At 42.1% G+C, this 16,654-nt stretch overlaps 1 protein-coding gene across 1 annotated transcript; it reads left to right on the top strand.

Moving 5' to 3' along the window:
- The first annotated feature begins 4,061 nt into the window (after positions 1-4,061).
- nvl (nuclear VCP like) lies at positions 4,062-14,414 on the top strand. Its single transcript, XM_084153207.1, has 24 exons — positions 4,062-4,186; positions 4,510-4,578; positions 4,713-4,783; positions 4,889-4,941; positions 5,108-5,198; positions 5,295-5,355; positions 5,525-5,770; positions 5,880-6,015; positions 6,368-6,444; positions 6,706-6,840; positions 7,015-7,116; positions 7,251-7,368; positions 7,589-7,733; positions 7,842-8,193; positions 8,355-8,573; positions 9,282-9,386; positions 9,492-9,554; positions 10,260-10,379; positions 10,493-10,592; positions 10,786-10,892; positions 11,017-11,093; positions 12,558-12,646; positions 12,877-12,974; positions 13,772-14,414. Exons 2-24 carry the CDS (start codon positions 4,522-4,524, stop codon positions 13,814-13,816), a joined length of 2,667 nt encoding a protein of 888 aa, XP_084009333.1. The 5' UTR covers positions 4,062-4,186; positions 4,510-4,521; the 3' UTR covers positions 13,817-14,414.
- The last annotated feature ends 2,240 nt before the right edge of the window (positions 14,415-16,654 follow it).

The raw sequence follows: 16,654 nt of genomic DNA, 5'->3' as shown, positions 1-16,654 counted from the left end.
ACATTGTCCTCTTATAATCTAGGTCTCAGCAATTGATGGAGCAAGTCTATTTGCAAGCGCAAATGATCTTGCCAGTCATTGGATCCTATCAGGATAGAAACAGTTTCCATATTTTTGTAAGGTGATCACTGTTTTGTATCTGATTATATACGTCATGTTTTTGACTGCTGTTGCTCACTCGCTTGTCCTCTTTCTCACACTTTAGGCATTTCCATTGACCCAGGTTTATTCAACAAAGCAATGTCGAAAAAAATAGTTGTGACGTGTAATAGAAACGGCAGATATAGCAGACATTTTAAAGATCAAAATTTTTATCCGTTCAATAGGGGTCCATTTTTCTTTTGTTGAATTTTCTTTACTGCGACAAATGATGGAAACTGTTTTTCGAATAAATGATGATTGCCGAATACTTTTGAAGGTACGCGGGGCATGTGACGTCATCACAAAACAATACGCTCCACTCCTTCTAAATGCCTACTGCTTGCAAAATAATTGTTCTATTAAGCTAACATATTTAATTGTTTTAAGATTGTCATATCATGGATAATTTAGCGATTTGATTTTGAACTTTAGGACCCCTTTAGGTATCCAAAAAATATACAACAATTATTTGATAAAATATTGAATTTGTCCTCTACTACTATAGTCCATAGAAACGCATTGAATAACACATTCATAAATGGCAAAAAAGGATTTGCCAGTAGATTGTCGACTTGATTATTGATGATGACCGCTTGTCTAGCTTGCTAGCTAAGATTTGTGACTCGTTTCAGGAGCGCCATTTGAATGTGAACTTTTATCAAAATAAGTTTTTTGGCAGAAATGCCTTCTAGAACATGTGAATGTTAATGTGCCTTAATAACAAACTTGTATGCCATCTGTAAATACTAATTAAATTGTTAAATTACGAGCCTAGTTGGTTTAGCCACGGACAAAGACAGTCACCTTTCCGCTAGCCATGATTGGCTGAGATAATGAGTGGGCTGGACATGCCGAGAGATGAGTTCAGATTGGTCTGCCATGTAGCATGCTTCTGTCTATAATATGAGCTGGTCAGTATGTGTAGGTAATCCTTTCTAACACAGCTTTTTTGAAAGATATCACGTAGTAGAACTGCATAAGTGTTACTCTCCGCTTTCTGGAGGACCGAGTTTTGAAATCAGTGGAATTAGAGTATGATAGCTAAGGAGATGGAGGAAATTCTGGCGTTTGATTGCAAATATGCAGACGGAGTCAAAAAGAGAACACACAGAAGGCTATTGTATAAAACACCTGTCTCCGGATTACATCTTCAAACGAATGGCAACCGTGACATCCGTGACAGAGAGAGAGAAGCGTCCATCCATGTATACGGGTAAGAGAGTCTAGCTAGCTACATTTTCAGATATAACACATTTCTCATTTTGTCAGAAACTCGTTTTCATTTCAAGTTCAAGTGTACTGTTAGCTAGCTAGCTAACGTTACGTGTATTATCTGTAGTAATATTATTTGTATTTCGGAGCGAGGCAGAGGCACAGAAACTCACATCAATACCTTTGTCAGATAACACTGTGAAACTAAGAATTTATGTTATAGCTAGCAATCAAGAGGAAACTGACTGAATGACTGAAAAACTCCCCACCTTATGCTCTCCAAATGGACGTTAGCTGTGAGGGCCAAGATGCCCATACATTGACTTTTGTTTGCTACATGTCGGGATGCTATTCACGAGGACATATTTATTGTTTTGTCTCACGGGATGTTCAGTGTGCTGCGTGGCTATATTGATGAAAAACAGATTGAATGGTGGGCTTTTGCACAGATCGGGCTCCTATCTATGGTGGGATGGCGGGCAGGCCTCTGCAATTTAGTTATGAATGTGTCTCCCTCTGCCATATGGAAGCATTGTATGATACACCCACTGAGCTATAATGGTTACACCGAGAGCAACTGGCGGCAAAAGAGCTGAGCGCAGAACTCAGAGATATGCAGCAGGTAACTTCGATTGTAAACTACATTGCGCACGCCTGTTCGCAAAACTATGTGGCGATATGGGATCAGAGCATGACAATGTTATATTTCACACGGAGGCTTGGTGGTCATCGAGGGGGAGTGTTGGAAAGATTTTTTGAATGGAGAGAGGAACTGTTGTCAATTGCAATGGATGTAAAAAAAAACAGACTTTGTTGACTTTCTGTGTAATGAAAATAAAATGTCTCATTGCCTATGTAACAGACATATTTGGGAAACTGAATGAACTGAACGCAAGCATACAGGGGAAATACAAAAAATATATACGGATGAGTGACCGAATCAGCTAAATTAGTTTGACTGTGATCATGGCTTAGTTGACATGACGGTAAGTGAAACCGAACAGCTGATGGAGCTGTCATGTGACCGAATGCTGCAGACAACGCATTTACGGGTCACTATGGAGGAGATGTTGTTCCTGAGAAAGGGAATACTGTGCCGTCTACCTCAGAGCACTAAAACTCGGATTCAGTGCTCTCCTCTGCATTAACAACAAATATCGATCCAGGTTGGATGTGACAGGAGAGATGAAGCGCACACTGTCGACCACGCCCCTGACTTTGAGAAGCTCTGACACGACATGAATCAAGCACACCCATGTCATTAGTGGTGGAGAGTTAAGATAAATGTCAGACTAATTTGCAATTGACTGTCAACGCCCCACATTAAAAGTATATGATGGTGAGTTGAGAATACAATCAGAAATACTGTTATACTGTTATAGCCCCAATTAAAAAAGTAAACATTGGCTGTTAATTACATTAATAAAATTCACATGGTTGGGGTCAAGAGAATTTTCAGATATAAAAATGGGGTTGTGGGCAAAAATAGTTTTTACAAAGAAAAAAATGAATAAATGTTTTTTTACATAAGTATTCAGACCCTTTACTCAGTACTTTGTTGAAGCACCTTTAGCAGCGAATATAGCCTCAAGTCTTCTTGGGTATGAAGCTACAAGCTTGGCACACCTGTATTTGGGGAGTTTCTCCCATTCTTCTCTGCAGATCCTCTCAAGCTCTGTCAGTTTGGATGGGGACCATCGCTGCACAGCTATTTTCAGGTCTCTCCAGAGACGTTTGATCGGGTTCAAGTCCGGCCTCTGGCTGGGCCACTCAAGGACATTCAGAGACTTGTCCCAAAGCCACTCCTGTGTTTTCATGGCTGTGTGCTTAAGGTCGTTGTCCTGTTGGAAGGTGACTCTAGATAGCGCGGTCCCTTTCTATAATGTCTGTCAGAGATACTTCTGAGAAGATAGGAAACTCCAATGGAATCGTATTAACGTTGCCCATGGGCCGCGCGGTGCATTATGGGTGGTTCTGGGACAAGGAGCACTCTCCTTCAAGGAGTGAGGCGTTATACGTTCGTCCATTTAATGCCCTGTGGGATTCCTATCTCCTCCTTTCTCTAATATCTCTGATCCAATTTCAACGTCACGAAGGTCCCAGTCAGAAATTAATACCGGTCCTGATGAAATCATTATAATGAGATTTTTTTCTGAGTGAATGCAATTGCACTTTTAATTTAAATTTTTTGTATGTATTTACATTTACATTTTAGTCATTTAGCAGACGCTCTTATCCAGAGCGACTTACAGTTACTGAAGTCGCAGTAGCGAATTTACTTGGCTTTGACTGCCTTTGACTGCCTATTTAAAATATTTCTTGTTTTTACCTGTGTTTTGTTTTGTGTTAGACATGTTTGACGTAGTGATGTAAATTGTTGATTGCTGATAATTTGTATAATTAATATTTGTGTCTGATATTTGTAATTTGTACTTGGAATAAAATTAAATAAAATTGCTGTCCTGATGATAACCTGCAAATAGTCCACCCGTATTTCTTCTGATTATAAAACAAGCGTGATTTCTACCAGTATGAGATATCAATTGTATAAAGTTGAATTACAGCTCGATTAATCACCTCCTAATCGAATCCTCTGCTAACCCCCACCGAAGAAGAAGAAGAAGAAGAAGAAGAAGAAGAAGAAGAAGAAGAAGAAGAAGAAACCTCTGCTTCTGGCATTTTGTCCACAATTTCAAACAGGCAACATCATGGACAGCTCCGTGTAAAAAGCCTGTAGTTTCACGTGGGGTACAAACTTGTGCTAACTGTAATTACTGTTATTTACAATCGTCTTTGCTTATTCATCAACTGCTATGTACGATTATTACAAAAGGTACGTGCCTATAATTAAATGTTATCTGTTTAGAGTACATACGCATAGACACTCCTATGGTGGTATAGCGACCCTATTAGCTAGCTTGCTCGATAGCATCACATTGCTAGGGACTGTAACGTCTACACATACTTCCACTTTCATCCAATGTGTTAAATATACCGGTTTCATCTAGCTATACTACTCTAAATATTTTTTTCCCGAGATAAACTGTAGTTAGACACTGTTAGCTAGGAACGACCCTCATGTTACTCATTATTTATAGCTAGTTAAGTGAATTAGTACGCTAACTCACGTTAGTTGTAACGCAACTAATGTTGCAGGTGACAGGAGACATGATGAAGAACAGAGGTGGCGGGGTGGACAACCGACTCAAACAGAGAGTTGAGCAGGTACATTTTAGACTAGTTATTCGCAGTATACACCAACTGTCGCCTGATTCCTATTTTGTAACACGCTAGCTAGCTAACATAATTTACAGTAATGTGTTGTTACTGTATTGGATCTGTTCAATTTTGTCTGCTAGTATTTGAGTAACCAGAGCGGTCAGTATGTTGACATTACTTCAATGGCACATGATCTTCAGAGACTCTACAGGTGAGTTTGATTTATCATAATTTCCCCATGTACTCTTTCTACAACCTTGCCTTTCTGAAAACCTTCAGGGTTTATACACACAGCTTAATATTGTATCCTCCTCAGAATGGACTATGGCAGGCGAAACAAGACTGCATTCAGGATTCAGGTGGAAAAAGGTGAGTGAAAACTTATACAAGTACCTAATTTATCATTTGACTGCACATGGCATTTTTGGTAGTTCAGCTACAATGCATCTGCCGATCTTTTCATTAAAGCATGTTAGCCAATTTCTCCAAGAGCAAACCAGGACTTACAATTCTCTGTGCATTTTTACACCTTCAGTCCATGGCGTGATATGCGATGAATCTGGACTGAACGATCTGGAGAACAAGCACTTGGCCAAGAGAGCCAGACACAGTGAGAAGGATGCTGGGTAAGGGCCACACCATCTGCTCATAATCTTTTTGTTTTGATTTGTCAATGCCCCTGAGTTGAGTGATTATACAGCGCATATTCTGGTCTTTTACAGGGATGGCAGCAGTAACTTGGATGACACTACTGATAGTGATGAGGACCTTCCCGAACAACCGGTACATAATTCTCTACTACCTCTTTTCATTCATTTGTCAAGTTTACCATCCTTATGTGTTGCTTATTACCATGTGAGTCATTGTAATATAAAAAATGACACAGAGCTTCAGGACAATACGCTAATAGACTAAACTTGTTTTTCCTTCTGATTATCCCTTGCCTTAACAGCCCATCAACCTCATGAATAACTCCCTGATGTCCCTGTACAAGAAGGGGAACCCAGAGAGTGGGGCATCTCCCAGGAGGGACCAGTCTGCATCAGACAGCCCTGCCCCCGAGGCTCAGTCCACCCCTCACAGTGTTGGCACAAAGGTGTCTGCAGGGGGCTGGTTCATAGACAAGGGCAGAGGCCTGGAGCATGACAGCATCCTCATTGACCTGTGTGAAGAGGAGGCAGCCAGTCCTGCAGGAAATGTATGTGTCACAGCTTCCTATGTTGTCTTTCGTCAGTAGTGGATGACTACATCTCTCTTTGTCTCACAATTTGCTATAACAATTTGAATGCTTATGTTGACTTCACCAGAAGCAGACAGATGTCTCAATGCTTGAGCCTGAGAAGACACCAAAAAAAGGCAAATTGAAAAAATCTAAACGGCGGAAAGAGGGAGCGTCAAAGGGCAACGATGGTGACATCGAGGCCAGTATCATGAACAAGAAAGGTTGCTTCCCACCTTACTTTAATGATGTTTAAGAACTCAAACATTGTAGCCAGTCAAGGATACAAACAATATAAACTAAACAGTTGAACATATTAAGACATTATACATCCCTCAAATTCAAATCTGGACCACGAAGCCAGTTCCACTGCTTTTTTTCATTCATCCTCTCTAATCAGGGACTGATTTACGCATAAGACACCAGGTGGGTGCAATTAATTATCAGGTTGAACAGAAAACCAGCAGTAGTCCAGACCTCGTAGGGTAAGATTTGAATACCCCTGTTCTACAGTATCACTTGAAGTCAGAATGGTGTGTGTTTTGTAAACTATACGTTTTCCTCTGATCGTTCTAGCGAGGACAAAATCCATTGAACTACAGTATTCTACATTAAAGTTTGAAGATGTTGGAGGCAATGAGGACACGTTAACGGTATGCTTTGTTTTGTCAGTTTTAGTGTTGTCAGTTTTCTTAGCTGTGGAATCTCATTTAGATGTATTCTGGGTTGTATTCTGTATGCACGAAATGGGAGAAAGCAGACGAGCTCATACCTGAACTTGTCCAATAAGAATACTCCTATTCATTTCCTGTTTGAAAATGTTTTTTTTACATTGTATCCTGCTGAACATGACCCATGCACTGAACCATAATGGCTTGTAGATTGAATTCCTGTCTGGCTCTTTGTCACTGAAGGAGGTGTGTAAGCTGCTGATCCATATGCGTCATCCAGAGGTGTACCAGCAGTTGGGGGTGGTCCCTCCACGGGGGTTCCTGCTCCATGGCCCCCCTGGCTGTGGGAAAACCCTGCTGGCCCAGGCTGTGGCTGGGGTGAGTCTGGATGGTGTCCCCCTTTATATATAGAGATGATTTTTCCTCACTAATCTTATTCCACATTTTTCCTCACTAACCTTTTTCCACATTTCCTGGAAAAATCTTCTAATATAGACATGTTTTTTTCTATGTGAAAATGACTCATTCATTTCCCTCTGTGTGTGTTAAAAGGAGATGGAGCTGCCCATGCTGAAGGTGTCGGCGCCAGAGCTGGTGTCTGGGGTGTCAGGGGAATCTGAGCAGAAGCTGAGAGAGCTGTTTGAGCAGGCTGTGGTAAGTGTCACTCCTGAGTCTAGACAGACGGGCTGCTACACAGTTTGCTGTGAAATTAAATGAATATTTTATAAGAATGTCCCTTCAAGGACAGCTCGCTCAAACTAACCATTCTGGTCCTGTTACCCTTGCAGACCAGCTCCCCTTGCATCCTGTTCATTGATGAGATTGATGCCATCACTCCTAAGAGAGAGGTGGCCTCCAAGGACATGGAGAGACGGATTGTTGCTCAGCTGCTCACCTGCATGGATGGTAAGAGATGCTAGTGCAATACATCTTGTTGATTTCATGACTTTTGAGTTGATGATTACAATACACCTATATTTCTTTGATAGGAATATCTCCTTTTATGATAAAGAAATCAATTTGATATATTTTGTTGGCAGGGTTGGGAGATTATCAATTCACCTTCTCTGGTACTTTTGGTTGACGTTAATCTTCCCTTCACTCTTTCATCTATGTGTTTCTCCAGACCTGAACTCTTTAGCTGTCACAGCCCAGGTGATGGTCATTGGTGCCACCAACCGGCCAGACTCTCTGGACCCAGCGCTGCGCCGTGCTGGACGCTTTGACAAAGAAATCTGTCTGGGGATACCTGATGAAGCAGCTCGTCTCAGGTGAGTGGATTTGTCTCCTATAATAATAGTGGCGTTGACGATAATGTGGTTGCTAGCTCTGGTGTTGAGACTGTAAGTTACCCGCCGTGTGTTAATTCCTGCTCTCAGAATTCTGAAGACCCTTTGTCGGAAGCTGAAGCTCCCTGAGGACTTTGACTACCGGCAGCTGGCGCGTCTTACCCCGGGGTACGTGGGAGCTGACCTCATGGCGCTGTGCCGCGAGGCCGCCATGAGTGCCGTCAACAGGGTCCTGCTGGAGAGGCAGGACAAGAACCAGGGGATGGTCCCCATGGCGGAGGAGAGCGCAGAGTCAAAGGTGCCTCAGGGCGCAGGTCCTCTCCCACAGGGCCCAGAGAGATGCCAGGCCTCAGCAGACACAGAGCACCAGGAGATGACAGACCTTAGCCACGTACCACAGGGAGACCAGCAGCATCCTCTGGCCACTGAGACAACCTTCAGGGTGATATATTTGACTCCATCAAATAAACACTGGCTGTGTTTTTCACTAGGACAGTATGCTGTAAATAGTATTGAATTCACTGTTCCCTCTGAATCTGGTGAACATCCCACCTTGATGGTCAGTGGTGTGAAAATGTTCCACTTCTCTGTCTTCACCACCAGGGGGAGCTGTGTCGCCTGCTGTCTCTGCTGAAGAGCAGTGAGTCGCTGTCTGAGGAGCAGCTTGCTGGCCTGTGCATCCTCATGTCAGACTTCCTGGGCTCCCTGGCCAGTGTGCAACCCTCTGCCAAGCGTGAAGGCTTCGCCACGGTGCCAGACGTCACCTGGGAGGATGTGGGGGCCCTGCATGACATCCGCGAAGAGCTCACCATGGCCATCCTGGTGGGTATCTCCTCAAAACAGCTGATGCTATATCTGATATGTTGGGCTCAGTGTTAGCCACTGCTAAACAACATAAGGATTTGGACTTGGTGTATTATAATTTGGGCCAGGAGTTTTTCTGTTCAGGTCACGTTGTCAGGAAAATTGACCAGTTCCTTTGCTCTCGTAGCATTTAAGATTGTCAAATAAAATATCCACCTCTATCACGGTTATCTCTCTAAGACATTAAACTATTTATTCCAAAAGCATAGCACCATAAAACAATTGTCCCCACCCTAGAAGTATTTTGTCATCAGAACATAGGGAATATACTGTACCTGTTCTGTGATTGGAGCATGTCATTCAGAACAACAGTGGTTGATTGTGGGAACTTAACCATATATAATAGGTTTGGTATTCTGACTCAACTGCTATGGTTGAATAAGTATCAACACAAGGAACCATAGGTTCTCTTCAGGTTAATTTAACAACAGCATGACGTCAGTCAATTTACACGGTCAATGGCAGTGGTCACAGAGTTAATGGCACATTGCAAATGTTATAGATTAACATTGTATGGCTGTCGGCTCTATCTAGCTCTAAACTCATCCAGATTCAGACTGGATTATAGGTCGTACTTTGTTGACTTCAGAATGAATACTGGCATTGTGCGTCTTAGATGAATAAGGGCAGTGTGTGTATTAACTTTGTGTTTGTGTGTGTCCTCAGGCCCCTGTGCGTTCTCCTGAGCAGTTCAAAGCCCTGGGTCTCAGTGCTCCTGCAGGGGTGTTGCTAGCTGGGCCTCCAGGTTGTGGAAAGACCCTGCTGGCCAAGGTACCGTTTGCCAGCTGCTAAAATAAGTGGAATGTTGAAGGCTTGTGGTGGTTTAGTAAATAATCAGTTACAACAGTATACCGTGTTGTGTGTCTCCGATTTCAGGCTGTGGCCAATGAGTCAGGACTGAACTTCATCTCTGTCAAGGGGCCAGAGCTGCTGAACATGGTGAGTCATTCAGCTATACAGATTCCTGGAGTGCCTCAACATGACTTTGGCCTGTGACACTTAGCCAAGTCATGTTAACTCTGTGTCGGTAAATCTGCTGAAATTATATTTGTAACTGAAGTGCCCGACTGAAATCATTGCGTTCTCACAGACAGTAAGCAGAAGTGATCTGACAGCCTTGTGCATTATTTACTTGGAGAGGGCTCAGTTACCTGTAGTCACAGCTATCTATACCGTTAATAGTCATTATATCAGATACCCTTCACACTGAGGTAATACTCCTAAATCACCTGGATGCATTTTAATGGCCTAATTCATGTCCACTGACTTTATATAATGTAAAACACAAAGGAAACATACTTTGATTCTGGGGGCCTGAATGATTAACTTAGCATTATGTAGGTTAGATGGAATGCAAAGAGTGTGCAAAGCTGTCATCAAGGGTGGTTACTTTGAATAATCTCAAATATAAAATATATTTTGATTTGTTTAACACTTTTTTGGTTACTACATGATTCAATATGTGTTATTTCATAGTTTTGATATCTTCACTATTATTCTACAATGTAGAAAATAGTAAAAATAAAGAAAAACCCTGGAATGAGTAGGTGTGTCCAAACTTTTGACTGGTACTGTGTGTGTGTCTGTTATTCGAGCTGTGGATTTCGACATGAGTTAGACAGCTTTGTGTCTCTTGTTCCTCAGTATGTGGGAGAGAGCGAGCGGGCCGTGCGACAGGTGTTCCAGAGAGGAAGGAACTCTGCCCCTTGTGTCATCTTTTTCGACGAGATCGATGCACTGTGCCCCCGCCGCTCCGGGCATGAGGTGAGAAGGGCTAATAATCCGCTATCTGAGGGTCACCATCTGAGTGAATGGAGGTGAATGATGATTAATATAGTATTGTTGACATGAGGGTGATGGTGGCGGTGTGTCCTCAGTCTGGAGCCAGTGTCCGTGTGGTCAACCAGCTGCTTACTGAGATGGATGGACTGGAGACCCGGCGGCAGGTCTTCATCATGGCTGCTACCAATAGACCAGGTGGGCTTCTCGCATCATTTCACTCCCTCATTGACATAGATATTCACCTATCACAAAACCAACATTTGAGGGAGATTCTTTTTCAGTGTTTTGGTGTATGGTTCTATTGACGCATGTACAGTTTTGTATACTTATATGACGCTACTATTCAAATCTGTGAAGTTATTCACCATTGTTGACGCTGTCCCTGTAGATATCATTGACCCTGCTGTGCTGAGACCAGGCCGTCTGGACAAGACCCTGTATGTGGGCCTCCCACCTCCTTCAGACCGACACGCCATCTTACTCACCATCACCAAGGTAACGTGGAATGCCATGGATGGAAGCTCACAATACGACAATCCATGAGCCTCATATAATGCCTTAGTTAGTGGCTGGTGTTGCTGTGAGAAGGGTTGTTTCATGATTATTGTGTCTGTCATAGGGGGGCAGTAAGCCTCATCTGGAGCAGGATGTGAGTCTGGAGGAGATAGCCCATGACATGCGCAGTGACTGTTTCACGTGAGTGTCCCAGAGAAGGAATACATCTTAACCTGCAGGTTTCCAGACTAACCCTTTCCCCTTGTGGCATTTGTGCCACTAACATTTTCAGTTGGTGGCACCGGCCCATGATTTGGTCGCACCAACATTTTGCTGCAGGGTCATGCAATAGAAAAAAATTGTAATCATCTTATAAAATCATTCACAGTGCTACTGAGATGACAATTAGGCTATTGTTGCTATATCAAAATAGGGCTCCAGCATTTGAGTATTTTGTTCTATAGAGATTAATTTGTGTACTAATATCACATAGGCTAATTCATTTGGGGCTAATTTAAGTTACACGTTTTATTGTCACATGCAGAGGATACAGCAGGTGTAAAACAGCACAGTGAAATGCTTAACTTGCGAGCTCTTTCCCAACTATGCACAATAGAGGTAGTAATATAAGTAAGAAATAAAACGTGAAATGAGAGAGAAAAAATAAAATAAACACGAGAATTCAGTTATCGACAGGTCAGTGCAGTGCCAGTACCGTTATTACAATGTGCGGGGTACTGGAGTGAATTTGTTTTTTGAGGAAGGAATGTATAGGTAAAAGTAGCAGGATAAATACTAATGGTAATAATAATCTTAATAAACAATATAGCAGCAACGAATTGTAATATTTATCACTATAATCAATCAATTATGACAGCATCATATGTGGTGCGTCCATGGTAATGAGAGTATATGTGAGATGTCAGTATGCGTGAATGTGAAGAGTGTCCATGTAGGTGTGTGTGGCTGAGTGGTGAGGATGGGAAAAGAGTCCATGCAGATAGTCTGTGGGAGAGAGGGAGGGCAGGGGTAGTTGGCTATTCAACAGTTTTATGCTATTCAACAGTCTTATGGCCTTCCACCATCTAAGGAATTGGAAACGCAAAACGTATTATCTAGATAGCTAAATAGAATATACTGCTAGTTAGCTGTATAATTGATTAATCTAACAGTAAATCGAATTACCTAAAAGACTTTGCATCATACTACCCAATGAAGTCAATATAAAACTATGCAATCACCACCAATGGCCTTCGCGTGCCTTATCTCAAAGCCATACCAATTACTTTGGTTGTAAAACAGTGCTAGAGTGCTCAATATTGGGAGTTGAGAAATAAATATCATACCTTCAGAAAGCGGAGGCCCTCTTCTCTTCAACTGTTGTTGCTTTTAAAACAGTTTTTACCCACTATTGCATTTTAAAATGTTGGCAATCAGAACACCATTATTTAAATCTTCCATCCACTCGGAGTGCCCAGTGGGTACTGGGGAGAGGGAGTACACTCGCTCATCACAGCACGAAACAAGCACAGGGGCAGCGAAACAACATGGGCAGGGCAGACCCTTTGGTTGCAGAAATGTACTGTTTGACCAAATCACAACCTTACAGATGTTCTCTTAGAGCCTTCAACACAGTGGATATTGTGTGTTTGTTGTTCCATGCAGTGGGGCAGACCTGTCTGCGTTGGTGAGGGAAGCCTCTGTCAATGCTCTGAGAGCCTACCTCCTGACCCAACCCAACCCATCTTACACAGGTAATGCTGGCCTAAAGACAACTAGGTCTTCTCTGCCTCTTGACTCTTTTTAATGGAACACTGTGCAACCCTGGTTTATTGCTCACATACATTTCATGTCTGCCATTTATCACTGCTTTCTAAGGCAAGAGAAGTACCATACCCAAGGTCATAGTAATTGTACAGTATCCTCCACCAGGGTTGCCAGTCCACTTCCTCTCCATCTGAGTCTGTACTTATTAACCCCTCAGGTCACAGCTACTCCAACGGCCCTGTGGCCGACATCAGGGTCAGCAAGCAGAACTTTGAGGATGCCTTCAAGAAAGTACGGCCGTCTGTGTCTAAAAAGGTGAGATGCATTGGGATGTGAACAAATGAATGACTGCACAGAAGCACAGACTGACAGAAATGCATGTAACCAAACCCCGAATCCCTGTAGACAGTCTGACACGTATAATTTACTTAGCGAGTGACTCGTTTCAAGTCCAAATAGTTAGGGATTAGACAAGTCTAAGTATTTAGGGATGTCCCCAGAATCCAGAGTGTCTGGTAATGGCTTGTTTTGATTTGCCTCAGACGTCATTGGGAGCAGCATTCCTAAATGTGGTAATTAATAATGAAGTAGGTTAGCACATGATCCCCCCCCCCCCCCGGCTGTCTTTAATCTCTCCTAGGTGAACCAGTCTTTCCTGTCCCCATCAGTAAACACTGCAGTGGCAAAAATAAAATCAAAGTTTTATTGGTCGTGGACACTGATTTGCAGGTGTTATAGCAGGTGCAGTGAAATGCTTATGTTAAACATGTAGGTACTGTAGGTTTCCTCAGCTATTCCCACACAGCCTCAGTGGGTTTGTGGTCACTGGGGAACTAACTGTTCCGCCATTACCATTTCCATCCCTATTTGAATGCAAATGTAATAAATTAAGCCCAAAGTTAACAGGGTCTAGCCTGTTGGTCATAGTCCGACAAGGAAGTTGTGTGCTTTTACTTGCTCAGTTGTATGGTGTCCGTTTGTGTGATTGGATGTAGGTAGGAGCTGGGTGCCTTTTTAGGCTTCACTACAAAGAGGAAGAGACGGAACAAGTCTAAAACGACAAACAGAGCATGGAAGGATTTTTAATGACTCTTTATTTCCACCCTCTATAGGACCAGCGTATGTACGAGCAGCTAAAGGAATCTCTTACAAGGTGAGAGGATTTGACCAGAGTCCTTCAGAATGAAGGATATCAGTGCTGATAAGAAGACCAGTATCTCAATACACAATAAACATATTTATCAGACAAGAGTCCAAAATCCGAGTGATGTTTGAAAGGTTTACTCAGCGAAGATTTACCAGCTGAATACATACGTTCAATACAGTGCAGTGTCCATTTACACCCTTAGCTCTCACCCCCTCCCTTCCACAAAGATGTACTTCAGTACCAATGATTTCTCTGTGCGTATCACAGGGCTTCATATCAGGAGAGGCCTTGAGGTATTGGAAGTACACATTCCTACAGTCCACTAAATAATGACACTTCTCATACAGAGCTTGAACCTAATGCTACGTTCCATCTCTAAGGATATATAAAAACAATCTATTCACACTTAGAGGATATCATGATATAAAACAGTAATTTACAATCTACCAGGGCTGAGGACTATCTGTTTGGACACCAAGACATATTTGCTTTTTTGGATTGCTGTTTTATAATCCAAACCACATTTTAAGACATGTTTATATTCTTATGAAAGAAAATGTAAACCTTTATGAATGTCAAAAAAATTAAAATAGAAATTGATTACTGTATGTATTGACTGTTTTATTGAAAACATTGAGATGTAGGATAGTGTGATGACAGAACTACTTGAGTATGTATTTTGAATTTCGTGGTTGCAATTTTGTAATTTAATTTCGCACGTTTGTATCGTGTGAAAGATTTAACGTTCGCAAACTTGTAACTTGACATCTTAATACATTCAATGAGATTTGCAAGCATAATTTATTTTCAGAATAATTACAAGTCCACTTACGAGTGAATATTCTGCTGTGAATCAAAAATACTTGTAAATATTGAATCTGCGCATGCTCGGAGTTCTGTCACGGTACCAAGAAATTTGTGAACTTGTAGAAAGTTTTACGTTTGTAGCTAGAGACATCATGCTTGTCGAACATCTCATTCCAAAATCATGTGCATTAATATGGGGTTGGTCCCCCCCTTTGCTATCAGCCTCTGCTCTTCTGCGAAGACTTTCTACTAGATATTTGGAACATTGCTGCAGGGACTTGCGTCCATTCAGCCACGAGCATTAGTGAGGTCGGGCACTGATGTTGGGCGATTAGGTCTGGCTCGCAGTCGGTGTTCCAATTCATCCCAAAGGTAAATCAAATGTTATTGGTCACACACGTGTTTAGCAGATGTTTTTGCGGGTGTAGCGAATTGCTTGTGCTTCTAGCTCCGACAGTGAAGTAATATCTAACAACTTAAGAATATATACACTACCGGTCAAAAGTTTTAGAACACCTACTCATTCAAGGGTCTTTCTTTTTACTATTTTCTACATTGTAGAATAATAGTGAAGACCTCAACTATGAAATAACACATGGAATCATGTAGTAACCAAAAAAGTGTTAAACAAATCCAAATATATTTTATATGAGATTCTTCAAATAGCCACTCTTTGCCTTGATGTGGTCCGCTGTAGCTCAATTGGTAGAGCATGGCACTTGTAACGCCAGGGTAGTGGGTTCGATCCCCGGGACCACCCATACGTAAAAATGTATGCACACATGATTGTAAGTCGCTTTGGATAAAAGCATCTGCTAAATGGCATATTATTTTATTTATTTATTATGACAGATTTGCACAAGCATGGCATTCTCTCAACCAGCTTCATGAGGTAGTCACCTGGAAGCATTTCAATTAACTTCTTAAAAGTTAATTTGTGGAATTTCTTTCCTTAATGCGTTTGAGCCCATCAGTTGTGTTGTGACAAGGTAGGGGGGGTATACAAAAGATAGCGCTATTTGGTAAAAGACCAAGTCCATATTATGGCAAGAACTGTTCAAATGCAGTCGCAAAAACCATCAAGCGCTATGATGAAACTGGCTCTCATGAGGACCGCCACAGGAATGGAAGACCCAGAGTTACCTCTGCTGCAGAGGATAAGTTCATTAGAGTTACCAGCCTCAGAAATTGCAGCCCAAATAAATGCTTCACAGAGTTCAGGTAACAGACACATCTCAACATCAACTGTTCAGAGGAGACTGTGTGAATCAGGTCTTCATGGTCTAATTGCTGCAAAGAAACCACTACTAAAGGACACCAATAATAAGAAGAGACTTGCTTGGGCCAAGAAACACGAACAATGGACATTAGACCGGTGGAAATTTGTCCTTTGGTCTGGGGTCCAAATTGGAGATTTTTGGTTCCAACTGCCGTGTCTTTGTGAGACGCTGTGTGGGTGAACGGATTATCTCTACATGTGTATTTCCCACCGTAAAGCATGGAGGAGGAGGTGTTGTTGTGCTTTGCTGGTGACACTGTCTGGGATTTATTTAGAATTCAAGGCACATTTAACCAGCATGGCTACCACAGCATTCTGCAGCGATACGCCAGTCCCACTAAGCCCAAACCAGATGGGATATCATTTGTTTTTCAACAGGACAATGACCCAACACACCTCCAGGCTGTGTAAGGGCTATTTTACCAAGAAGGCGAGTGATGGAGTGCTGCATCAGATGACCTGGCCTCCACAATCCCCCGACCTCAACCAAATTGAGATGGTTTGGGATGAGTCGGACTGCAGAGTGAAGGAAAAGCAGCCAACAAGTGCTCAGCATACATGGGAACTCCTTCAAGACTGTTGGAAAAGCATTCCAGGTGAAGCTGGTTGAGAGAATGCCAAGAGTGTGCAAAGCTGTCATCAAGGCAAAGGGTGGTAATTTCTCAAATATAAAATATATTTAGATTGGTTTAACACTTTTTTGGTTACTAAATGATTCCATATGTGTTATTTCATAGTTTTGATGTCTTCACTATTATTCTA

This window comes from Coregonus lavaretus, assembly GCF_964263955.1.
Source record: "Coregonus lavaretus genome assembly, chromosome: 36".
NCBI lineage: Eukaryota > Metazoa > Chordata > Actinopteri > Salmoniformes > Salmonidae > Coregonus > Coregonus lavaretus.
This window is presented reverse-complemented; position numbering and strand designations above follow the sequence as displayed.